Here is a 26,223-nt window from a genome sequence, read left to right as displayed (position 1 = left end):
TGGCGGGGACGCGGGTGGGGGCGGGCCGGGGGCGGGGCGATGCGGCACCGAGCGGCCCAGAGCGAGGCTGCGGCTGACGTCGGCCGGCGGCGGCGCCGCGGGGCCTGGCCAGGCCTGGCGCCTCCCCGGGGCGCTAATTGGGAGCGCTAATGAGGCTGGACCGCCGCCGCCATCAGGGCCCACGCTAGGTGCCGTGTTACCCCGCAGCAGCCCGCTGTGTTGGGCCTGGTCCCGCGCACCGTGGGCTGCCTCCGCCTCAACCCCGCCGGGCCCGGGCCGGGGGGAGTCCCGGGGCGCAGCCGCCGCGGGCCTCGGGCGCGCCGTCCGCCGGCCGGGGCCGGTAACTGCCACCGCGCTGCGGGGAGGACTGAGCCTTTAGGATAAAACCCAGACTTTCAGCTCATCATCGTCATTTTTAAGACATCCCCCCGCCCCTTTCTGAAGTAAACTGCCGCCAGAGTTCCTGGTTGCCTGCTTTGAGCTTGTGGTGGTGGTTCGGGGCGGGTTTTTGTTGTCGTGGGGCTTGGGGATTTGTGGTGTTGTTTGTTTAGTTTGGGTGGGTTGGTTTGTTGTTCTTTTTTTTAATCCCAAATACATTTAAAAAAACATTTAAAAACTTACAGGTTGTTCTTTTAAGCAGTCCAGAAGTTCATAAGAATTGAAGCACTGCTGTAACCTGTCACATTCCGACAGGGGTAACAATGAGGCACGAGGCCGGGACACCCGTGTCACCAGCAGAAACATGCTGGTCTTAAAAACTGGCAATTTACATACACCAAAAAATAATAATTTGCCAACAGGACTTTAGACGTGCAGGACCTCAGGAGGAGATGCCCTTTGCAGAGATAAAAAGCAGGGGTATTGATACTGATCAACTTCCAAACGGCAGCAACTCGGAGCATACAGTTAAGTGTCAACAGTTAAGAGGTGAATAAAAATATGGTAAAACATTGTGAAAATTCATTTTATCACACCAATACAATCTGTGTGATGCAGTGTCTCTCACCTCCACCCAAATTCTTTGTATCATGAATGTGGTTTTACTTCATAATTGCCAAAAAAGCGTAAGGTAGCTAAAAAGATCTGGGATTTGTACCAAGAGGGTTGTTCTCACTTCTGGCAATAGAAGCAGTGGGAAGTGGTGGAGGTGTACGTCACCTGCCACCGCTCCAGGGGCTGGCAGTGTTCAGTGCCGCCCTGCGCCCAGCTGCAGTTCCACATCACAGCTCAGCCCTTCAACTGCCCCTTGCCACCACAATTCCCCTTTTCCAGCTCGTCTGCATAACCACCTTAGACTCTGTTTCATCTTTTCATTTTGTTCGGAGATGTCTTTCATTCCATGCCAAAACAAACCAAACCCCTCTATCTGTTTAGTATAACTCTTGGCTTTGCATAATGCCAGTGAAACCGGCCAACTCCTAGCCAATACATCGGGATGCATTTTTACAAGCTTCAGCAACACGCTCAAACAACATACTGCTGTTCTTAAAGTCCTCCTCTGTTGGAGAAAAGATGGTCACACAATGTCATAAAGGGGTGCATTTTCTTTTCCAGGTCCCTGCTATTCTACTTCGCTTAGTTAATTAGATTTGGAGCCTCGGATGTTCTTGGCTTATTTGGCTTGTGGGAGTTTAATTTATAGCCTAAACTATGGATCATGTCATAACATTTTACTAGATCTCAAATCAGGCAAGAATTGAGTTCACTTACACTTTGGAGTAGAGCTCTCTTTGGCAGATACTTTGGAGAGGTTATCTTCTTTCACATAATCTCTTAGGTTTTATTTTTATAAACAGCTAGACATTCTCAGCCCAGTAAGTAGTAGAAAAGATGAGCTTCATACATATCTGCGAGTTAATTGGAAACTAACAGTGAGGAATAAGACAGAGGAAACTATATACAACATGCAGTCGTACATAATAAAAACCCCTACAGTAAACAACTGTTCAGTGTTGCTGCCCAGACCTTCCCAAGTTCTAGTTTTCCTGACAGTAGTGCAAAGGACACCCGTAAGCATTCGATGATCCACATCCTAAAGGGTTTGCCAAGTTACAGCATCTTCCTGCAAGTGGCTGCTCTGAACTTACCTGCTTGGATGCGAAGGACTCACCCACATTTTCATTCAGGCTGAAGTTTTTATAAAGCACAGCATAGTTTAAGTTGAAAATTTCTGAAGTCTAACAAATGTAGGTTGTCATGTTTTTATTGTAGGTAAATAAGGTGCGTACATTTAATATTGTGCAGATCAGATTCATTGAAATGGGCATGCACGAAGGCCACGTGGAACACTACATCCTTACCGATTACACAAACCAACCCTCACTTTATTAACAATTCAACCATGACAAGACTAGAAGGCAACGTGTTGCCAAAGCGGATTTTTGGTGAACAGGAGAAAACAGGGATGAACACTACAGGAAAACTCTGAGGAGCATCTGTAAGCTTTGTATTGGGACAATTTTAAAGAACGCTTTCATCCGTTACAAAACTCTTACCTTAAAAGCTATGAAAGACTTGATCCAAGTAAAACATTATCTCATATTGCATGTCCACATATTGGGTGGTTTGCATTTAGTTATCTAGATTCCCTATGCAAACACATGTAAATTTATTTTTCTCTCTATTCTAGCACATTTCTTGCGGTTACTGTTCTTTTGCTCTCTCCGATGCACATTCATACCGCCTTACACAAACATACCTGACACTCCAAAAGCAGTTTACACACATCTAAGCAGATAACTTAAAACCAGCAGGTACTGGACAGTAAGTCATTCCAGGTCTCTGTTAAAAAGACGACAGTATGTGTTTTCTGCACATAAACTGTAGCCAGTTGCTTAGTAGAAACTTGCACCCAACATTTGCAGGTGAAATAGCACTATCAGAAACAGGACACCTTTTTTTTCTTATTTATGCTTTTGAAGGCTGCTATTAACTGAACACGTTAGACTTGCATCACACATTGCAACAAGAAAACTACATCTTTTAAGCGTCACATAAGACAACTGTAGCCACCTCCCTATTTTTGTGCCCTCCATGACCACCAAAGCAGTGGTTTAAACAAAGCAAGCTGCCAACCAGCTGGCTTTATTAACGGATAAGAAAGGATCTGGATCCCTTCCCAGCATGACAGGACCCCCCAACACTGTGCAGATATTAAAAGCACTTTACAGTTTTGATTGACAGAAACCTGGCCTCAGCAGTCAAGAATTCCACGTTTCATGCAGTCTAAGCGAAAAGCAATGTATTAAATAACCTGACCCTGGTGGAATCTCTCAGGCCTCGCGCTGGCTGACGAGCCATGCGTGCCCTGCAGCTCCTCAGACACCGTGCTGCAGAGGAAGGAAGCGTTGCACAAAAGCTGCATTCTTTCTGCTCTTTTCCCCCATCCCTCCTTTGTGCAAGTCCCTCTTCTGCCTTCGCCTGTGCATACATCAACCAGGAAAGAGCTACAGCTCCTGAATGACCAGTACTCAGTACTTCTGGAAAACAGCTACTCGAATCATCTTTGATTCACTTCTGCTTACATTCCTCTTCTATAATTCTATTACTCTAGAGACTATTTTTTAAAATGTTAAGAATTTTGGAACCATTTATAAACAAAGCCAGCACATTTATAAACAAAGCTTTTTTATTAATAAAATGTTTACACCTTTTTTTTTTTTGCACAATACATCAGACCGGTAGTGATTTAGCCATGGTATTACACTATAAAAGTTTATTATGAATGCTTAAGCTGAAAAGGCTGTTTACATTATGCCAAAATCAACATTTCTTTATTTGCATTCTATGCACTATATGGGAGTATAACAATTCAAACAAAAAGGAGAGAACAAAAGCCTGGTTTTCCTCATTAGCATCTACAAACCAACAATACAGACAAACCTGTACACGCTCTCAGGACCAGCCCAAGAGAAGACTAAAAAAAGTCTCAAAACATTCATAAGCTTGGGAACTCATCACTACAGTATTTCATCACGAGTAATCTGCCTACATGTCATGCAGTGAAGCAATGGTTGTATATTTGTGCAGTTTACAGTGCTGCAAATGCTCTGTAACTTTGAGCGGCTTAAGTTTTAGTAAGAGATACTACAGTAAGAAGGCACAGACCTTTCAACCTTTGCAACAGGTTAACCTGATCCTATAATGAAAAGGCAGAACGTTCTTAAGAGGGACAAGAATTGCTGATACAAAGGTTAACCTTCATGCTTAATTTTACAGGCAAACATTTATTACACTGCAAGAGCTATATGCGTATCAGGTCATTTCTGTGTCCTGAATACACAAATGCAAAGTTTCTTGTTTAGAAGAAATGTTCAGAATGATTTTTTTTTCTTCATTATACTGGGGGGGGTGGGGAGGGGGGAACAAGGGGGAAGATTGCCGGGACGTCTTAAGTGTCCTCCAGCTACAGAAATGCGATCCATTTCTGTGTCTTAAATCAATTCACTGTGTCACAATTTCCATGTTGGATACACAGTATTCAGAAATAGGAAGTACAAAAAAGGAAGTTAAAATAAGAAGTGCTTACATCGTGTTACCAGAGCCTTACAGTGATTTGCTCCCACAGGTGAATCGCTTTCAGCCTTCGTTATGTGGTACACTACAGCAGTGGTACATGTCTCAGCTGCTGTTTTCATAATAGTTTCAGAAGGCTGTACTAATGAATTACCATTTTGTTTACAAATATTTGCCATTGTGGCAGATACTTCTAGAACCCTTAAGAGGAAAAAGAGACTCGCCACCTATTCTTAGCTAAATCCCGTAAGGAAACAAAGAACAAATTGTCAAGAAAACATAATGGATTTAATAGAAAATACATACTGTAACATGAGCAAAAGTGAGGCAAGATCGTAGCAGTGCATCTATCTAGGTGCCAGAGTTACAGCACACCCCAGTGCAACAGCTGGATGGAGTATCACACTCGCACAGATGAGGAGCATGACAGGAAGAGTGGTCTGTATCCTTCAACATTTGAAAAAGAAGTAGCAGTTGGTTTGTTCAATAATACATACATGAAAACATCAACAGAAATGAAGCAAAGAAAAGCCCAGCCTCCTTAACAGACGAGTACCTTTACAAAGATGATTAGCTCCTTGGATAAAATTCATTGTTAGTGTTTAAGTAAAAATTTAAGAACCCAAACTTGCAGGATGATGATGATGTGAAAAGCAAAATTGTTTCTTCTAAGACGACTTTATTCTAGAATGAGAGCAGTTTCAGCAAATGCTGTCCCAATTTTTAGGGAGACAAATCATCTTACTGCCTTGATTTTCCATGTAAAATAGGAAGCACCAAATAACTCTAAGCCTCTAGAACTTTTCTAAGTATTTCTAAATAGCTGTTTATAGCATGTACGCTCTGACAACACTATGTTAAAAATTATGGGTTGGGTGGGGGGAAATGGGAGGGGGAAGGAGGAAAATGCTGCACCTAGGTTCATTTTGACGTATCAGAGACTAAGGCCATCAGTAAGTACTCCTGGCTTTCAGGACAGTCGTATATCCCTTGAAAGATGAGTTATCTGTGGCATTTTATAGATAAAGCTTGGTGATGCTCGTTTGATTTTTCCAAATCAAGCATTTTTGATTCTAGCTGACCAAGAAAGGGTTTGCATTCAAATTTTTGAGACCTCCAAAATATCAGAAAGGATTTTTCAGAAAAAAAAATTGGTGTCAGAAGGCCTAATAATTTTAGGGAAATATGTTTGGGCACCTGAATTCTTGTATGAGAAGCAAAGATGGTGTGGCTTCAAGCCCATTTCTTTTGACAAGCCAGAGCCATACAACTCTGAAAAGGACAGCTGACATGACTTTTTTTGGTACTAGAACCTGTATATTTATCTTAGACTGGCAATTCACACCAACATCTTATTCCTGTAAATCTTCTGTCACCTATTGGTCTATTACTAGGAACGTGATCTGAACATAACATTTTAACAGTTTTCTTTAGAGAATTTTGTGCAGATTTTTTAGAAGCTTAATTCCAAGCACACAATTCTCCTGCTTCAAGTAACTCTTTTCTGGCATACAGACAGTCTCAGGTCACTGTAAAACGACTTCCCGCTAAAAAAGTTAAGAAAGTTTGTCCTTCTCTCTTGTCCATGAACAGAAAAGCCTCTTTTTTTAGAGGTTTAAAGCGTTTAAGAAAGATACATGAAGCTTTTCAGAAAATGAATAGGCAGTGTAGAAGTTTAAGTCAGTGAATTACTCAGGCTCTCCTTGTGTTTGAGATGGTTTTTTTTCTTCTTCTACGTAGCTACCATGCTTGTAAGTGAGGTTCACTACAGGATGTCTAGCTACACAGTTCAGACAGCTCCTGTCCTGTACATCATCAATTCCCAAGATAGTCTTTGCAGATTGCTGACACCGCACACCACAAATAGACTACACCATCCTTAATAAACACCAAAGGCTGTTTCACAAGAAAGTAATTCAAACACCACTGCTAAAGCTTCCTATTCCAACTAATACTCAATATGTTACACTGGAAATTAACACTAATGTTAAAGAATAATTTAGGATTAACATTGTAACAAAAATCTCGCTGAGTCCAACTCTTAAACCACTTGTGATATTCAGCCTGAATTATTTTTTGATAATTAAAATGAAGCTTTAACCATGAATGGAGACAGCTCCCAATGAATCCCACACCTCTCAACCAGGTTGAAAGATTAAGACTTCCAAATTAGTAATTAGGCATTGTCTCCTCTCCTCTTCCTCTCTTCCCAAGCACGTAAATAACCATTCTTGAGCAGGCTGGTAACATTAAATTGGTATTAGGCACACCAATGCATCAAAGACTCAAGTCTACATAAAATGCCCCTCTGAACTATTAACTGTCTGATCCTGTAGCACTTAAAGGAAGGGTCTCGCTGATGTCAGTGGGGATTTGAAGTGCAATCATTTGGCTTGTTGCAACATGGATCTAATAACATAAAGTCTTCACCTCCTTGGTAACAGCAGAAGTTGTTAGAATTGCCTTAGAACTTTTCAAAGCACCTAGAACAACTTTCAGTAATTTGACCACTAGATGCTTCTGTTATTAAATATAAGCTTCTAGATTTCAACTACTTAGGCACTTAGTATGCCCGTTTTCAGCATGTATATAAAATATACTACAAAACTACCTACAGCACGGATCAAGAGCCTGACTCAACAAGTCAGCTGAGAGACTTGTAATTTAGAGGGCAGGATGAAGACACCTCCAAAACTTGGGGAACACATTTCAGTTGCTCCAAAGCTTAAAAACTAAACATTCATCGAATTATATTTTTGCACAAATTTGTAACTTTTGTGGGAAAGAACTGGTGTTGTTTAGAAGTTGAAATAGTCATATTTTTTTCAGTTAAAAAATGCTCTGGATCAACGACATGACAGGCACCTCCTTACATTTTTACATATATGATACTTTACCCTTCCAAACTTGTTTGGCAGCAATTAATTCCCTGTGAGAGTATCTGACAGTCTAGTCTCTATGGTGAGCTCCATTCATTAAACAGAAAGGTATAGCAGAATAAAACTTCAGTCCTAAGCTTTTTTAACAACAGAAAAAAGTTATTAAAAATTTAGCTGGAATGGTTGATAATCAGCACTCCAAACACTCAAAGGCTGATGTATCTCCAGATAGAGAAGCTATGTTAGGACAAAATATAATCGATTTCAGCAAGCCTAGTGCAAGATGAAAGCAGATGGCCTAACAAATTAATACAGAAGAAACCACTTTTCTCCAACAATAATGAAACACTGAACATGTGCATCTCATCCAGGGAAGACTGTATTCCGGCTTTCAGCTAGGGCCAACTGATCAATAAACAGTTATCTTGGCTCAAAAGAATTTACATCAACAGTCTGTCATTTTAAATAGGCATGTGTTAAAAAGCAGCCTCACGTCAGCGTTTGTAGTTTGGACAATCTGAAACACTGGCTATTTCCATGTTTTCATTAACTGCAGTAATTCAAGGTCAGACCTGCAAAAAGGATATGAAGTTTGCTGGCATTCCACTCAGATTGGGAACAAAATAAAAGGAGTCTCAGGCATTGAGACTTAGCTACATTTGAGAAGGGCCAGATTGTTTCTACTTCTTTAGTGTTTTGGGTTGGGGTTTTTTTTGTTTGTTTGTTTTCAAAGTCTACTTTTGATGTATAACAAAGAAGTGCGGACAGATCAGAAAGCAGTTCATAAAAATTTGCTAAGATGTATGGATCTCTCCCCTGAGTGGAGAACACTACAACAACCGCAATACTAGCCCAGCTCTCAGTCTTGTCTAGTCCACTATTTTCTTCTCAAGTCAATAAATTTTGGATAAATACTATTAAATCATTTTCATTATTTCACTGAAAAAAAAAACCAAACAGATTTAAACTCCATTTTTACCACATGGTAACAGGCAATAACAATAATTTAGAAAGTCTGAAATTCCTTTTTCTACTAATCTATCTGAAATATATTCCCAGTATCTGAGACTTTCCTTCTCCTACTACGATCTTTCCCAGTTCAAGAATGTCCAGATTTATTACTAACCAACTTTAATAACAGCGGTATTTTTCTGTCTGACACCTGGTATCTTGGTATAGAATAGACTTCTGAAGCACTGTGACCACAAAATGTTTTAAAAACCTAGTTGAATTAGATAACCACACAATTTGTTTTTAAAAAAATTTGCTGGGAGTAAGAACTGAGATATTTCAGAGAAATTAGGGATTTCCATGACTACCACTGTGAAAGTTCTACGTTTAATTGTTAACCTGCTTTTTCATAATTAAAGATGTTGCCAAGAGCAAGCTTACTCTGCTCTTTCTTTATTAAGTACATTTCTATCAAGCATTTTGTAGGAGTACTAAAGTTTTCTGTTCATGATTTACTTGCTTTTGAGTGACAGAAAACAATATATCCTACATCAGGCTGAACACCAAACACATATCTGTCTCTACTGTGAGATGCCATGAGGACCAATGTTTCAACGGGGCTTCAAACAGCCTTCGGTTGATGAAGATTTACTTCTTGGGCTCTCTATAAGCATGTAGCCTCTACAACTGTGGCAAAGAAAGCATAATCGAGAATGCAGCGTAAGTAAAAGGCATGATAAGAATGTAGTCACCAAATTTCATTAAAACGTACGGGCCCATTCAAAAAAATCTCACTGCTCCAGAACAGCTCTACGAGAATTTTCACGAATATAAACTAATCTGAAGTACAAGTCCTTCCATTTCTTACAAACGTTTCCACATTTCCTTCAAAGAAAATACTTGAGATGATAGAAAACCAGATTAAAAACAAATAAGCATCATCAACATGACCTAATTTTGATACTACAGCTAAACAGCGTATTTTAGTATATATTCAAGTCTATTGAGCTCTTTTTCTTCAAAAGTATAGAGTTTCTCCCTAGTGCTGGTAGGAAACAAAGTAAAAATAAATAAAAAAGCACAAATGGGTATGGTCAACCTATAGTTTAATCGAAAGCATAGTAAAACGAATACAGAATAAGCTAAACACTGATTTGCTAAAAACCCTCACGGATGAAAAAGCCCAGGAGCCAAGAGGTAACGATCTACGTTACCACGTCTTAAAGTTACTTCCTATTTGTGTTTTTGTGCCCAAAACGGGAAAGACTGGGTGCACCGCAGATGAAAACTTATTCAGCAGACAGACCCCGCCAACAGCATTCTCTATTGGCCCTTTCAAATGTGGTAGAAAACGAAAGAATTTCAGTCTGCCTCTGGATGAACTCACAGTGACAATACCTAAAACACAGGAAAAAACCTGATGGACATTCCCCAAGAGTTTATCCATAGGTGTGGAATGGAAGGAGTGTATAAGATTGCATTATTTTTTACTGTTTTTACATAATTTATAATATTTTAAACACTTGTCTCATAAATATAATATGAACACTTTACACGTGCCAAGCGATTAAAAGGTTTCCTCAAAAACTTTTAGGTCTTACCAGAACCACTGGCAGCATCTGTTTACAGCATTTGTTTTTAGTCAGTAACCACTTAATTTAGTCAGAACTACAACTAGGTTTTCTTCAACCAACACCTTAATATTACAAAACTTGTAGGAACAAAAAGATGTGTATAAGCTTATCAGTTTGCCTTAAAATGATTAAAGTCAGCATGAGAAAAAGATTGTCTGTGGTTTAATATCTGTTGTTTGTGTCCCCACCCCCGGCGCATATTATCTTTAAATAAAAAGTGCAAATGGGATTTGGGGACTGGATGGACTGATTTGCCTATTATTTGTCTTCAGTTGCTTATTCTGTAGCCACCTCATATCAACTGTCCCATCACATACTTTGGATTAGCTACAATTAAATTTAAAATAAGGCTCACTGAAGAAAAGTAAGAAATGACATCTAACTTCCAGACTCCTCCCACCCCTAAAGTCCCACAAAAGTGCTCATTTCCCTTTTTACAAAAAAAAAAAACCAAACTAAAATCTTGATTACAAAACTATTAAACAGTTCAGCTCTACCATCCACATAGTCACCTTCCTTTCAAGCAAGGCCAAAAAAGTGATGATGGATTCCCTTTGAAAGCAAGAGATACTACACTTTTTGTAAGTAAACAGGCTGACATTCCGATTGCAGTCTCTTCTGCGAGTGTACAGATGTCAGATGAAATGGTCCATTTTTGTGGGACCTCGGGTGTATGAACACCAGCAGATAAAGATCTAAGACTGATAATATAAACCCAACGTGAACTATTAACTTCCAAGACCACCTACTGTATAAACAAGTCTGATTTTCTAAGGGATCAGTCAACAGCAGCTGCGCTTTGTCACCGATGGCTGTCTTCTAAGTTTGAAGCCCTTACCACTAGACGGGGGGTTGGTGTCAGTTGACGGAATTCTGCGACCTACAAGGAGGCAGGAAAAGAGATTATAGCAAACACTATACTTGAAACTAATTCTAAGCATTCGGTGTACGATTTGTGTATAAAAATGTGTCTTCAATTAGTCATACATCATTAACGATGACATTCCTGCATAACAGAAGGATGGCAGTTAACAGTCTATACTATGTCTGTATGAGGAAGGGTTCCACAAAGACTAGAGGCAGTTTTACAGTTTTAAGCTAATTTTGTTGCATTTACACTTTGGGCTAATCTAGACTTGGACAGCTAAACTATAAAAGCACCCAGAGAATATACTCTGCAGGAGGCAGTACCAGCTGGAATATCTTCATTGATAACTACCATCTTGGTATGTATTTCCACAGCAGATCACCTGCATTCGGCTTAGCACATGAGTGCTCATAAAGATAGCTGCTTCAGTCATCTAATCAGTCTTTAAAATTGACTGTTCCTGGTTGAGTATTCTTTTCTGAGGAGGATTTATGATTTTTTTCCTATAGTTTATTCACGATCAATTTTAGACAGCAACTATTAAGTCAGTAAATCAAGGAAGCTAATCTACAACACGTACGTTTTATATCAGCTTCAATATATTCAACTGCTTATAAGGACATATTTTTTTTCCCCTTAAGTCCAATGTTTCTGTGGTTATCCAAAGCTAAGCGGCAGTGCGCAGACGTACAAACGGATTGCTGTTTGTCCTCTTTTCACAACCAGGCTGACACACCTGCACATTGCTGCTGCTGCTGCCTGAAACATATCCTGCAAATAACATCGCATGGAATTCACTCTGGAATACTGTCAGCTTTTCATTCACACAAAAAAATGACACTGTTGTCCCCACCATGAATGAGACAGAAAAGCTTTGCAATTTAATGAAAAAAACCCCAAAGTATCACAAAAATACTTGTACAAAATCTACACACAATCATTGCTATTTCCCATGCAGTAAAATCTGGCATTTACAAATTCTTTTTTTTTTTTTTTTTTTTTTTTTTGAAACTGCACTGTTTTAGAATAAGTACAAACACTAAGAGTGAGAACTTAATTCCTTTTCTCATCTGTATGAAGTCTGGATCTTCCTCACGCCATTTCCTTTCCCTTCCATAACACTGGAAGTACCAATTGAAACATTCAATAACAAATACAGTAAGATGACACTGACTTCTGACATGAGTGCCCTGCTTGCTATTTATCCAGCAGCATCACACAAGGCTTAAAATCTCTAGAAGGAATACTTAGAGGTTGTTAGATGACCAAAAATTATACAGCTTATTTTGCAGTTTGTATTCATGTCTGATTGTAACAAATTTAAGTCAGTACATTCTCACCTACATATCACAAAAACTAATACAGTAATCAAATTTCTACTTGACCATCCTTCAGAAGAAAACATATTAACTGTTTAAATACTTACTAATTTCTATAAAGAGTTCATTAATGTTTATTGCATTTTTCGCACTTGTCTCTACAAATATTGCATGAATGGAATCTGCATAGTCTTTAGCATCTTTTTCCATGACTTCTCTGGAAAAACAAAGCAAAAAAACCCCAAACTGTGAGTGCAAAAAAAAAAACCCCAAACCAACACATTATTCAAAATCTTAAGGGATATATTAAGCTTTTAAGTGTCTCATTAAATGAGTATTTTGTATTTTACCTGTTTGGGATCTCACTGCTCCCTCATCCTGAAGCTGATGCTCATTCTTTACTCTACACTGTGTCCCTGTCTTGAGGTATGAGCATCACTGCAGCACAGTCATAAACTAAAGGAGGCGTTAATCCATCTGACAACATTAGTGTGGAGTTTGTTTCTTGAGTGCTCTAAGTGTAGGTCTGCAATCAATCTTTAGGGGGTGCTTTAATCTTCACACAAACAACAGTTTTAGATGTACTGAAAAGATACTAAAGCATTAGTTCCACTAATCCAGTGGATTTCCTACAGCTGTTTACAAAACCAAGTATCTCACAACACTGCACCAATCATCAGTATAGCGTTTACTTTACAGGAAGCATGAAGACGTAGCTATAAACGGGAACACATTTAGACTGAGCACACAACAACAGAGGCAAGAGGTGGAAAAGTTATTCTGCACCCTTAAGTAGGCAAGCCGATAATGAAGTATGTTCCCTTAAACAACATCAAAAGAACCAAACCCCAATGGCTGGAGAGAGGACTGGGCTATACTTTGTATCACTTTACATATAATTTCTAGAAAACACAGGCTACTTTCAGTAACAAGGGACTTAGAATATCAAAAGCAGAGTTTGCATCAGTGATTCAAATACTGCCTCTGACTAAAGTAGAAGGAATCTTGCTCATTAGCTTGAATAGCAATGTTTATATAACTTATGATGCCACCGAAGCACCAAGAAATAAGCGCGTGAGACTCAATACTACATACCTTATATTTGTCTTCAGGTAATTTTATGCCATATTTCCTCCAAGAGACATGCTACTTCCAACAAATGTTATTAGGGCTCACTAGATAACTGCTATATATTAACGATTTGTAAAACTACACTAGAGCTGACTGCAGTGGTTCTTAAAACACGTAACCATCTGTCTCCTTTGAGACACCAGCTGCGGTACCTTTTCCAATGAAATCTAAAAAGAAGAAGTTTGCCCGCACTTTCTTTCTGCATTTTGTCTTATTTAACCAGGACATCAATAAAAAAGGACTTCTTTTGTTTTTAGTACATGCCTTCTTGAAAGTTTAGCTGTTCGTAAAGTTTCTCAAGAACTTTTCTCGCTCCCTGCAACTATTTCAGCCACAGCCAATTCCACCCCAATATTTAAGCAGGGAAGGAAGGCCCCTGAACAAGCAAGTCAGAAAAACCTACACAATGCTTTCCAACAGGCTTGATGTTTTTCCTAACAAAATGAGGTGCTACAAACTGACAGGAGTACTTCTTATAAAGCGAGGTAAACAGCTTGTATTACACTGTAGTTTCACAGGCAGTTCAGGCTTGTGTAACTTGGCACTGCCACCAGAAAAGGTAATCCTGTCTCCCTGTAAACTGCTCATTCCTAACCCTGCCATCCCACCTCTGTCATGCCAGCAAGCGATCATGGCGAGAAAGATAAATACACTCGGACCAGTTTTCCTTTTTCTAAATGGTTAGTTTTAATCTGGATCCATTTTACAGCCTGATTTACTGCCCAGTCACACACGTGCTCGCACCAACACAGGGGAGGAAGTGGGTAACACTGTCAAAGGGCTGACTAACCAAATCTTCTGACAGTAGGAACAGCTCAGACCCCTTGTGAAACTACAGTGCTAATGCAAAACAGCTTAAATGGCTCTGTACCTTTCACCTGCTCTGAAATCTTAAAATATTTAGCACTATGAGCCTAAGGGAAAGCCTCATAACTGTCAACTGTTATTTACCTTACGTCATTAAGATCACACTTATTTCCTGCAATAGCTACAACAATGTTTGGAGGTCCATGCTGTCGAAGCTCTTTAACCCAGTTCTTTAACGTTGAGAATGTTTCCTGATGTGGAAAAAAAACCAAAACAAAACAGAAGGAATTAAGAGTCAGAATTGGCCCATGACACAAAAAAACCCCAGAAATTGTAATGCTGGGTCAAGACCAAATTTCTTACCTCTTTTGTGATGTCATATACTATAATGGCTGCTGCTGACCCTCTGTAATACATTGGGGCTAAAGCACGAAACTGAAAGACAGACACCATGCATTATGAATCTGATTTTCCACTGACCTCCACGATTTCCTTATTATTATTGAAGAAAGTGAAAACTAGCTTTAAAGTTCACATTAGTGGAAAACTTTTCTTCACAATTACAGAGAGGCTGTGCAGCAGAATACATAAACTTCCATGAAAGTATTGTTTTACAAAGGCAAACCAACAAATCGTTTGGTGATCAGCAGCACACCTACTGCAAAAAGCAGGAAGCCAAACTTCACCGTATTTCGACTAGATTACAATCTCTCATTTAAAAGACTGTAGATTATATACAGTCACAAATCCTCAGAATATATGCTCAACTTTAAACACCGAGCAAAGGAAAAATAGTAAAAATTGAACTTGCTTCTTCCTTTTTAAGACACTCGTGTTTTTGGACAAAAAGTAATTTCAAGAAAACTAGCATATATTACTGCTGACCTGAAATGTTCAGAAGTCAGTATCAACCTTTAGCCCCACGCATCAGTCATAGCACTCTTAAATGCTAGAAATGTTGGCTGCTTCATAAACTAACTTACGGCTGTAGGGATTTCACTTAAGTTTTTCCTCAAAAGTTAGAAGCATGTTTAAAACTAAGAACTGCAAAAATCCACAACTACATGACCTGTTGCAAACAGAGTTTAAGGAACATGCTAGATAGTAAAAGGCTACAGTAATTTTATTGTCATTTTCAGAATCAAGTCTGCAGCAGGCATATTTGGTTGGTAGTGCATTTGCAGGGTATAAACCAGGCCTGTACCTTTCTATGCAGTGTGTTATGAATCCAGGACTGAAAAAAGTGATAGAGCACTATTAAAATACCAATCAAGTATTCTCAAAAACAGCATGATGTTCTGGCAATTTAAAAAGAACCAGACAACTAATCTAGCAACCAAAACTCTCAGTCAAAGCACAGAGTAAACTGCATGTAAGCATGTGATTTAGAGCTTTTTGTGCATCTTATTACTCGGGGTAAAAATCATGAATAGAATAGTTTTTCATAAAGGCTTATATGGTTCTAATAAAATACCTATTTCCTTTTGCTTAGTACAGTTCAATTGAGAACAATACTATAAATCATAGAAATCTTGCTATAAAGCAGAATTCCAGACATTTACATTTGGCTCTCAAATTCTGTTTTGAAAACAGGATTTTATACACAAAGTTCAGAATATAAAAATGTTTAATAGTGGGAAAGGAAAACATGGGCAGGCATTCAGTTCACGTTGGGACATAATCCCTCTCTTCCTCTTAAGTACTAAGATGTAAAGGGAAACCTATTTGGTAAACCACCACTTGGACTGGTTGCAACCTGGCTTTTTGATTATTTGAGTATTTACATTGGGAATAAACCAACTTTCACTTGCTGATTCTGTATTACCCTCATTTCCTGCCGGCTAACACTTAGATACTTTTTTCCACCTAAGAGCAGTCAGCAGATAAAATACATTAACAAAACAGATGTTACCAGAAACACTGAATTTTCCTTTTGCTATTTTCCCAAAGACTTCAGCTTGCCCTCCAGCCTCCAATTTGTGTTTTGACAGAATTATTAAGATGACATAATGTAATTATCCAGAGAAACCGTCAAAACTGTTAGGTAAGAAGGAAAAAATCCTAACTGCTGTAGGTAATCTATCAACTTTACCCAGTGTAGAAGAAATGAGAGAAGAAATAAGGTGGGTATGTAGGGAAAAGAGCTGTGAGAAGTGAAATAGTGCACGCTTCCACCTTTGGAGTGAAGCTAGCCAGCCACTCCCTGAAGCCATTTAGAACAAGGGCTTACCCAGGGCAGTGTAGAACTATTCGCTGCTGGGCTTTGGAAGTGGAAAATAGCAAATGCTCCTCAAGAAGCCAGCACTACAAATTCTGTACATTACGCATCATAGTTCATCAGAGACATTTCAGTTTCAAGAATGGTGTAGACATTTTTGGTATTCCAGAACACCATGGAGTGCATTCCTTCCGTAATTCATCGTCCGATGTGCTGTATGACCAGAAAACTCTGCTACAGATACAGGGCAAGGCAGGTATACAGACCATTTATGACTAGCAGTAATTGACAGTCCTGTTCTGTTTTGGAGAAAGAAACATCTATAAAAATACTGACATCATTTCAGAGTAAATATCCTTGCTCCCCTTTCACTGGTTTCCTCGGATATACTGGGGCCTCACAGTGACACTCTCAGGTGTGGAACATAAGCTTCACAGGTATCACAGCTTTTGGGTCAGAGCCTAGGTAAGATACCTTTCCTTTTTTTATTTCAAGAAAGATATCATGCAACTTGTACAGAAGAAATTTAAAGAGGTATCACTCAAAGCCTAAAACCAGAAAGACAAGGAATATGCTAGTAGTGTACAGGGATGCTTCCTCAGATTGTAGTGTCCTGAAAGCAAATTACAGCGTTCTCCCATTGCTTGCAAACACAGTTAAAGTGAACAGGATGGAATGCTAATATGTAATGGATGTTTCCTGCCAAGTTGTGGCGGGCACGTTTATAAAATTTTCCATTTAAGAGTACTAGCCTCTCAAAATTCATACTATACCTCTCAGACAACTCACATTCCAGCATTAACATTTCAGAATGGGCTAGAATGGTCACTTAAGACAAACTATTTACAGCAAGTCCTAAAGTAATAACCCAACCCGATCAAACTGACTCTTATTGGGGACAGCTCTGGTGTCTACCTTTGTTACAGTTACTTCACATCCTAAATAAACTCATCATGAGTAATTGACAGTTTCCAGTAGCTAACAGTCAAGAAACTGCAAGAATAAGCACTATTAATACAGCTACTATAACTTCTAGCACTGTTACTAGTAATCCGTAAACAAGATAGTTAAATAGCAAAGTCTTCCTTTTAAATTCTAAGTAAAAAGAATGCACATTAACTGTGATTTCATTTGACTAGTCATTCTCTTGAAAGCTTTTGTTGCCTCCCCTCAGAACTATGCAAGCTGCAGAGATCAGAACCCTAAACTACCAAATTAAAATTTAAATTTCAAAATGAATTCTTGACATAGCTTCTAACACTATCAGATTTGAGGAATAAAACTTTACAAAATAATAAAAAAATCAGTTATCAACCCATAACATCATTTGAAACGCTGCTTTTGAACACCTAAACCCACATTCTACTCACATTAATAACCTTAACACTGAAGCTAACAGAACGTGTTAGCAGTTGTGTACTTTTCCAGAATCAGGGTCTTTCTTGTACTATGAAACATGATCATTCATTTCACTTGGATTCTGCTGTTGCCAGTTGCACTGCCTGAAAATACTGCAGTTGAATGTTTAAAACTCAACTATAGAAACAGTACTAGAAACAGCTGCTGGCTTCCCCCCCTCCGCCTTGTTTTCTTTTGAAGTGGCACTCCCTTTCAGTGCATCTAAACCCCGTCTTCTGTTTTATAAGCTCCTCTTCTTAGGTAATCATCTTTAACTTTGTACTTTAACCACAATAACAATGAAAAATAAAAACATATTTACAGCACCCGTATCTGATAGAAACCTGCACAGAAACAAACTTTCTAACAGATATTCATAAAACCAATCACATTGTGACTTTCAGGAGTGGGGTTGAAAAGCAACCCAAACTCTAGCCAGAACTATCACCACAGACATTGATTCTACTTACCCGCTCCTGTCCAGCTGTATCCCAAATTAGGAATTTATGCAGCTCATTTTGATACTGTACAGTCTTGGTCATAAATGAGGCTCTGGAAAAAAATTACAGCTTATGCTTTTCAGAATATAAATACGTTCTTAGAACATTACTACCGTGAACTTGTGAAAAGGTTTACATTCCAATAGAAGTGCTTTCCCCTCCCCAAAACTGATGAAGATTTTCATACGTAAAGGCTGAAATTAATGAAGCAAAGGGCCTCAAAGGATGACATTTTCTTTCAGAGGATGAAATGCAACTAACAAAACAGAAGGAACGTGAATGCAAATTATAAGCTTTTATTGTTCATAAGCTTTTGATAAAAATAAAGGACGTATGACCAAAAAAATCAGAAAGATCAGCTTTTTTATCAACATTCTTCCTAAGTGTAGGAATCATCACAGCAAATTACTTAAGTGTATACCAGAAACTTCGAGAAGGAGAGAGATCAAATCCTTTCCCTTTGAAACAGCTTTTTCTATCTCTGCACTAGCATTGAGATAAATTCTGGTCAGTCCATACTTGGAAATAAAATATAGGAGAGTCATATCACTATTGGTAGGTGTTAAGAGGACAGAGAAATCAATAATGACTAACTTCCTTGTTGTCTGCACTCTGTACAGCTCCCAAATCCTGTCTGTCATTATATACTTCAGTCTGCAGAAGCTCTTGCACTTCCAGAAGACAAAACCAAAATCTCTTCCTATGCTCCAGCCGTCCCCTCAACTTCTAGGTGTCTCACAGGAAGATACTGAAAAATATCGTAAAGTACTTCTACACTTTACTTGATCTGCCTTAGATGAATCAGTGTATTTCCGACAAGAACAGGAATTCAGAGACCTAATCTTTTACAAGATGGAGTTCTTTGCTATATCTATTACCTGTAGGCACATTTTTTTACTAGAAAGCCACACACTGAATTCAAATCCTTGTAGAACAGGAAATATAGACGCCATAATTATTTTAAGCATATGAGAGCCTATGTTATGATCTTGAACATCTTTTGTATGCTTAATTCTTGTCACCTGAAAATACTGCAGACTTGTTCTACTCCCAGTTTCAGACAGGGTGCAGGATAGGACCCTGGAGGTGGCCTGTACAGCAGCTTCTTACAGTACACTAAGCTTGCGGTAGATTCAAAGTCAGAGAACAAGAGACTTTCAGCATGATCAACAACGTTAAATACCAGAGACCAAGACTCTGAACTTCCGTTTATCTCAGGTATTAAGTACCACCAGGGCATAGATTTTTAATGACGTCCACAACACTTTTGTAGTTAATATAACTGGACATGTTTGGACATGCTTCAATGTTATAGGAGAACAAAACAGCTATCTACACTTAAAATAAAGAAAGGGAGCAATTACACAATGCTTTCCACTGTGAGGAAGTAATATTCTTCCCATTCCTTAAGCTCAGATGGTTTGCCAAATAGTGCATCAATCTCCAAAGTGGATTACTCTTTTAAGAAGCCAAATATAAGGTTGCAGCATCCCTAAAAAGAAAGAGTCTAACTGCAATGCATTTCAACACAGTTAACTAGATGATGTATTTTAGCAATGAGTTGCGGAAAATGAAGTGATAGGAGTATCTGTTGCAAAGCACAGCAAAGACTTCCGCTTCCTTAAGACTGCTGCAAATTAAGCACCCATTCTGAATTCGCTAGCCAATATGGAAACAATTTCCTAAAACATAGATTCTCACTGCAAATTTATCTTATTTGGCTCTATAAACCAAAATATTCCTGTACAGTCAGTTTGAACTGAACAGCTGTGTTGCTCTAATTCACTGACAACAGAGGTAGCTGACAATAAATGCTACTTGAAATTCTTTGACAAGTGGAAGTATTCATTGTGAAATACATCAATTAAAAAAAAAAACCAACAAACAACCACAAATGAACAAACAGCTTGAAGACAAACCAATTTTTGGGTCAACAAAAGCCTCAAAACTGGAACTATCCTCAAGGTTTTCTAGTAAGAAAACAGGCATTATCCCTATTGAATTTCCTAGTTGCTTCTCCCAGCCAAGCAAACACTATAAGTACATGAACAAGATGCACCTGAAAGTAGTTTTATACTCATTCATAATTCCTTTTTGATGCTATAATAGAAGACTAGATATTCTGGGGTACCCAGAGATATATGCTGGTCAGGCAAAGCAGAATTTTCCTCTCAGGATGCTGAATTCTGACAGGGTTTCTACAGCTGCCCATATCTGAGCCTGAATGATGAACATTGATGACAACAAAGTATGATTGCTCAGGTAATTCCAAGACGAATGGAAACAGGACAGCAAACCTAAGATTGTAAGATTGTATCTCATGAACTCAAAAGCCCAGGAGTAAACATAGAAACGTTCTCAGTTTTTGTTTTGTAAGAAGCTCAAAACTCCTCTCTAGGTCTGAACTTTCTATACAATTTGAAGTTAAATGTTTAAGACAGCCAGCTCCCCTACTTAAGCAAACAGAGTATGATTACTGTTTACACATCACTTTTGTAGTCCTCCAAAAAAGAACCTCTACTGTAGCTAATTTGACAGTAACTAAGAAGGTCCAACCCTTGAACATCTAAGAAAATTACTTAGCCATCTGTCTTAGAGGCTACCTTTGTTAACAGGGAAATTAAAATAAAAGCATACTTCCTGCAGAATATCTTGCAATGTGATACCAGTATTTACACTCAGAAGAAAGATGTGGGGAGCGTAAGGGGGAGGAGAGAGAGATATCATGGGTGCCAAGTTTTTTTTAGAAGGACAGGATGAGACACATCTTTATCAGCAGGATCTTTTCTGGTCAAAGCTGTAGTAGAGCCTGTGTGACACCTGAGACAGGAAGTTGCATTGACACCCCACAGACACTTCTCAGCATCAAGTGAAGTCGTGTCCTCCTGCAAGTAAGGATTACTTCTGAGCAAAGCAGCCCGTAAGACTCCTGCACAGTGAGAAGGACATAGAATGAAATAAAAAGATCCAACCACTCCAAAAATTCCTGATGCTCCCCCTTCCTTCTACCCATCTGAAGATTTGAGCTCAATAACATTGCTACTCTGAGGGTCAACTTTCAGATATCCTTAGCTGTGAGACCAACTGCACTAACAATTTCATCAGTTACTTATGAGTGTGCGTATTGCATATGGATGTATAACATTAGAACTAATTCATGAAGAGGACTACAACCTGAATTAGTACGTTTACTACCTTCAAAAACCTAGGAAACATGTTATTGTACTGGACTCTTAAAAAAAAACTTAAACAAATAATCATGTAGCTGCACATCAATTAGACTTTGAAATTTAAGGGTAGTACATGAGAAAAGCAGGTTGTTCCTTTAACAGGAGCATCTATAGTGTAATTTATTCATAACCCAGGACTCCTAGCAGCATTTTGTTAACTTGGATTAACAATACAAAATGGGTCCAGATCTTACATGCGAAAGTGGAACCTGCCGGAATGTAGAATATACATATACGCTAATGGGTCCTATATACTAATTAAAGCTACAGTCATGTTTATTCCCACATTTAGCTGCCTCACGTGGAGAATCCTCAAGCAATCTATTCAGGAGGTACAAATATATATTAATACAATTTGGTTTTATTCTTGAATAAGTCATGTTTACTTTATTTAGCTTCTTACCCTATTGTTGGGTTGATGTTGGGATCAAAGCTATCTTCTACAAATCTCCACACAATACTTGATTTGCCCACACCAGTGTCCTAAAGAAAGAAAAGAAACAGTTGAGAGAGACATGAGTTACTATAAACAGATGATCTTTTTTGTCCTCAAATCTTGCAGTACACTGTGCATGAATAACATGTTCCCGCAGAGAATCTTAGAGAAGTTAGATTCTGAAATACATCCGGTGTTATATTTATTTAGTAGAAAAATGGAAGGTCTGTGGTAAGTTACAGTTTTTCTAAACAAAATTGTTAAGATGTTTTTATGAAGGACTGTAAAAATCTGCATTCGTGATTATTATCAGTTATTCCAAGTTCCCCCCCGCCCTTAGGCTATGCACAAATTGCATTTGGACGGATGTAGGGAAAGACCGTCTACCTTTTTAGTAAAATATACAGCAACTGAGTATGGTACTCCATCTTTGCAAGCCAATGGGGCACATTACATTATACAAGCGTGACACATGCATTTCAGCCTCTGACTAACGCTGTCCCACCCTGCTTAATGAAAGACTTGAAATTTCTTCTGTGACACACCTGGAACACGTTTCTAATGCAACTCAATAGAGCTATAAATGGTTAAAGAGGAAACGTAACATGAAAATTCTGGGTCATGTATTTGCATCACTGACTCCACAGTTTAAAAAAAAAAAGATTTATGGAAGACATATTTTGGAATGTAGTAACAACAAACTACTAGCAGTAAAATTATTCTCAGTAGCAGCTGGACATTCTAAATAGTCATTTAATTAGGACAGGTAAAGACAAACTTCTTGCTTTGTATCTCCAGAGTCATTAAAATTTCAAGGAAAAAAAACCTGAGGAGCCGCTTCATTGAAAATGAAGTTTTACACCATTCATGCATTTTCTTGAATCTTCTGAATATCGTAGTAAATTTGGGTACAGTATGTATGTTTGTGTTTAGCTTTTTCAAGCTGTTTTCCTCTCAAGGAAAAGCGTATTATCTCCATTCTGTATTTTATAGCGCTTGCAGTCTCAATAAGCAAAGCAAATCCTAAAAAGAGAAACACAGATGCAGCTCATGGCTCCAGGAGTTCAAGGACCAGCTGTCCTGGGTGCTTATTCTCCTTCTCTTACATGATGAAGAAAGGTTTCTCAGGTCAGGTGAACGCAAACAGCAGCTAGTAGTTACCCCAAATGCCTTCATAACACGAAGGGCACAGAAACAGATAACCTCCCCTCTGAAGGGCGATGCGGCCATTTGGAAGGAGAACACGGTTCCGGGGTCACGCTGCAGGACGCGGACACGCTGGAGACACCACCTCTTCACCCCGTGGCGCTCCTGTGGAACCCCCAGGCCAGGCCAGGCCAACACGCAGCTTCAGAGCCTTCATTTTTTTTAAGGTTCTACTTCTGTTTGCTTGATGTCTTCTTCTTCTACCACCTGCAACACTTCGGGCACTTTCAAAGCCTACATATATTGCTTTTAAAAAAAAAGTTCAGGCCCCTCCCCTTCTCCTGAGAGTTTGATTTCAGGTGCTGTTACTTATTTATTTATTTTGTGAGCTCGAAGCCCAAAACAGCTTGCGAGAAGGAGGGAAGCATACACTGGATGTTCGCGCTTCCTCTCTTTCCTTTTTTTAAAAGAAAAGGCCGAAAAAAGAGGAGCGGTGTTTACCCCAGGAAGACGCCTGCTCCGCGCAGGGGAAGGCCCCTCCGGCCGCCCGGTCGCCTCAGGGGCCGCCCTCACCCTCTGCCCAGCGAGGGGAGCCCCGTACTGGGACCCCTCCGGGGCTTCCACCACCACAGCGAGCCTTCCGCGCCGGCCCCTCAGCAGCCTCCCGCCCGCGGCCCCGCGGAGGACCGGCCACACTGCACTTACCCCCAGAAGGCAAACTTTCAGCTCCCTCAGAGCCATGGCCAGGCCGGCTGCGCCTTTAGAGAGCACCTGACACGCAGCGCAGAACGACCATAGCCCTTCTCGAGGCAGGCGAGCGGCCGAGGCCTGCGGGGCAGCCCCCACCTCCCCGCGCCGCGGTTACCAGCGCACCTTCCTCCCCAGGCTCCGCGGACGCGGCGCCATCTTGGGCGGCCGCCGGCGTCACCTGACCGCGCCCCCGCCCGCCCCGGTTTCCCCCGCTCGGGAGGTGACGGCGGGGGCCGAGGGGCGACTGGCCCCCAGTAGCGCCCGTGTATCGGCCCGGCGGCGTTCCGGTTGCGCGGGGATTGACCCAGGGGCAGGAAGTGCCGGCGGCTCCTCCCTGCGCCCTCCCGCTCCCTCCTCCTCCTCGCCCGTGTCCATTCCAAGATGGCCGGTAAGTGGGGCCGGCGGGCGGGGGGCGCCGGGGCGGCTCGCCCGGGACCGCCGCCGTCCTCGCCGGAGCCCTCCCAAACCAACCCCCCCGGTGTCTCTCTTCTGTTTTTGTTTGTAGGGATCCCTTTGTATTTTGTGGATTTGCAGGATGACTTAGATGATTGTGAGTAACTGGTTTTTATTTCTCTGCTCCCTCCTTAGGCCCTCCCCCCCCGGGTCCCTCAGTCGCCCGCGTTCCCTCCGCGTGTGTACCCGGGTCAGGGTGGAGGGAGGATTTTGAAGCTGTTCGTGCTGGTAGGTGAAGGCTCGCAGGGCGTTAGGAGCGTGTTTGTGCGTCCGCCGGAGCGCGGCGCTGAGCCGGAGCAGGCCCTCACAAGCCGGCGCCTGACGCGGGGCTCAGGGGGCGGCCGCCGTCCCGCCGAGGAAGGGCGGCCTGGGGCGGCGGCTGGAGAGCGGCCTCCCGAGAGCCCCCGGCCGCCGCGGGCGGGCGCGGTGCGAGCAGGGCCCGCCGCGCCTCTCGGCGGGAAGGGTGGGCCGGGCCGGCGGCGCAGGTGGAAGCGGGCCCAGGACAGGTGGGGGGTCTCCGGCGGCGCCGCTCGGAGCGGGGAGGCCGGTGCCTGCCCGGCGGGACGAGGAGAAGGGCGGCATCGTTGCCGTGCTCCTGCCGGCCGCGGCCAGGGACTCGGGGGCAGCCCCTGTCGGGGGTCCCGGAGCGGGCCGCAGCTCCGGCTCCAGCCGTAGTAGCCCTAGGCGAGTTACAGGGCTAGAGCTGAGCGCCGGCAGGGTCAGAGCTGTTGCTCGAGCGGATAAATCCCTGACCGATAATTAGAGGAACTTGTACCGCTTTAGAAAGCAGTTGCACGTGTGGGGTGTTTTAATTGGCACTTTGGGTGCTGGATTGACTTTTCTATTAAAAAATGAGAATTGAATTTGTTTCTTGTGAGGACTCTCTTTAACACAAAACCATTATTGTTTAATAATACTTGAAAATAGGTAACAGATGGATTCCCCCCGCATCTAGCATAAATAAGTTAGTTTGGGAAGAAGGTGGTCTTCAGGAACAGCAGGGGAAAGGTTGGCTCACGAGTGAGATCTGAAGTATTCCATTGGAGGGACGTGCAGGAACAGGGCCTCGGTGGGCAGGAGGCTGTTCCATGGGTTTTTGCTGGCTGCTGCTCTCGGGTGTCCTTGCTCTTAGCCTTCGAGGTTTCTGCATTTCACTAGCAGGTAGTAACAAAAGTTGGTGTGTCGGTTGTATTTTGAGTAAATTTTAGAAAGAAAAGTTTGGGATCTTTTGCGATGTAAGTGATGTATAAATGGTGAAATTAATTGCGTATGTAAGAGTTCTTGATTTGGTTTATGTTTGTATTTTTGTGTATTGCAAAATATCTTTAGCATTTCTCTTATACAAATAAATTGTAACTGTGTGAGTATCAACGAATGAATGTAAAACTGTAATTAAAAATCATCCTCCTTCCTTAATATAGTTATCTATTTGAAAAGCTAGAAATCTAAAAAAATGTAATAAGTGTGGAGGGTAGTACTTGAAATACACATATGTAATAGATAATGACTTAAAACTTTGGTAACACTGTAAGAAGTTGCTTAAAAAGAGGTACTAAAGGTTATTGCTTACTGAAGTAAATATAAGAAGTTTGTAAGATTTCATCACCTTAGATGACAAAAAGCACGTATGCGTTGAACAGGATTTAAGTGAGAAGAAATTAACTGGTATCTTTCAGTGTGCTTATGCTGATTTATGGACTGTTTGGCAGTGAGTTCCTGTAGTGGAAGAGCTGCAACAGTTGTTGCTGTAATACCTTGTTTAAGAACTGAAAATATCTTTACCTTCCCAAATTAAAAAAAAAAAAAACAAAAACAAACCCAAAACCAAAACGAAAAAAAACCCACAAACAAAACCCTTGGTAGTGGTAACAAATATTTAGCTATTTGAATTGATTTGGTCTTTCTGAATTGCTCCCGGTTCCCTTTCCGATTTTCTCCTCTCTGTAGTAAGAAAAAAAACCCCAAACTAGCATGTCATTTGAGTTCAG

The 26,223-nt window shown here is 40.6% G+C and overlaps 2 protein-coding genes across 18 annotated transcripts in view; one reads left to right on the top strand and one right to left on the bottom strand.

The window, feature by feature from the left end:
- Positions 1 to 2,218: 2,218 nt before the first annotated feature.
- RAB22A (RAB22A, member RAS oncogene family) lies at positions 2,219 to 23,918 on the bottom strand. Of its 5 annotated transcripts, none has more exons than XM_063349744.1 (8): positions 23,048 to 23,293; positions 21,854 to 21,933; positions 18,191 to 18,272; positions 14,468 to 14,539; positions 14,249 to 14,355; positions 12,274 to 12,383; positions 10,729 to 10,859; positions 2,219 to 9,032 (listed from the first exon to the last, which is right to left on the bottom strand). In XM_063349744.1, exons 1-7 carry the CDS (start codon positions 23,114 to 23,116, stop codon positions 10,762 to 10,764), a joined length of 618 nt encoding a protein of 205 aa, XP_063205814.1. In that variant the 5' UTR covers positions 23,117 to 23,293; the 3' UTR covers positions 2,219 to 9,032; positions 10,729 to 10,761. The 5 variants fall into 5 exon arrangements, with proteins under 5 accessions (XP_063205814.1, XP_063205813.1, XP_063205816.1 ...); XM_063349743.1 differs by lacking the exon at positions 2,219 to 9,032 and adding an exon at positions 9,435 to 9,743; XM_063349746.1 differs by lacking the exons at positions 2,219 to 9,032; positions 23,048 to 23,293 and adding an exon at positions 23,738 to 23,918 and having other exon boundaries at positions 9,435 to 10,859.
- A 114-nt stretch (positions 23,919 to 24,032) lies between these two features.
- Positions 24,033 to 26,223, top strand: part of LOC134522262 (serine/threonine-protein phosphatase 4 regulatory subunit 1-like) — a 52,940-nt gene continuing 50,749 nt past the window's right edge. For 12 of the 13 annotated variants that reach the window (XR_010072999.1, XR_010073002.1, XR_010072998.1 and 9 more), the window contains exons 1-2: positions 24,041 to 24,170; positions 24,288 to 24,332. Coding sequence is in view for 1 of the 13 variants with exons in the window: in XM_063349740.1 (XP_063205810.1) it covers positions 24,164 to 24,170; positions 24,288 to 24,332 (52 nt within the window). In the remaining 12 variants the exon portion in view is untranslated. Of the gene's footprint in view, positions 24,171 to 24,287; positions 24,333 to 26,223 lie in introns of all 13 variants that reach the window. The other variant, XR_010073009.1, reaches the window with a different exon arrangement.

This window comes from Chroicocephalus ridibundus, chromosome 12 (assembly GCF_963924245.1).
Source record: "Chroicocephalus ridibundus chromosome 12, bChrRid1.1, whole genome shotgun sequence".
NCBI classification, from domain to species: domain Eukaryota; kingdom Metazoa; phylum Chordata; class Aves; order Charadriiformes; family Laridae; genus Chroicocephalus; species Chroicocephalus ridibundus.
This window is presented reverse-complemented; position numbering and strand designations above follow the sequence as displayed.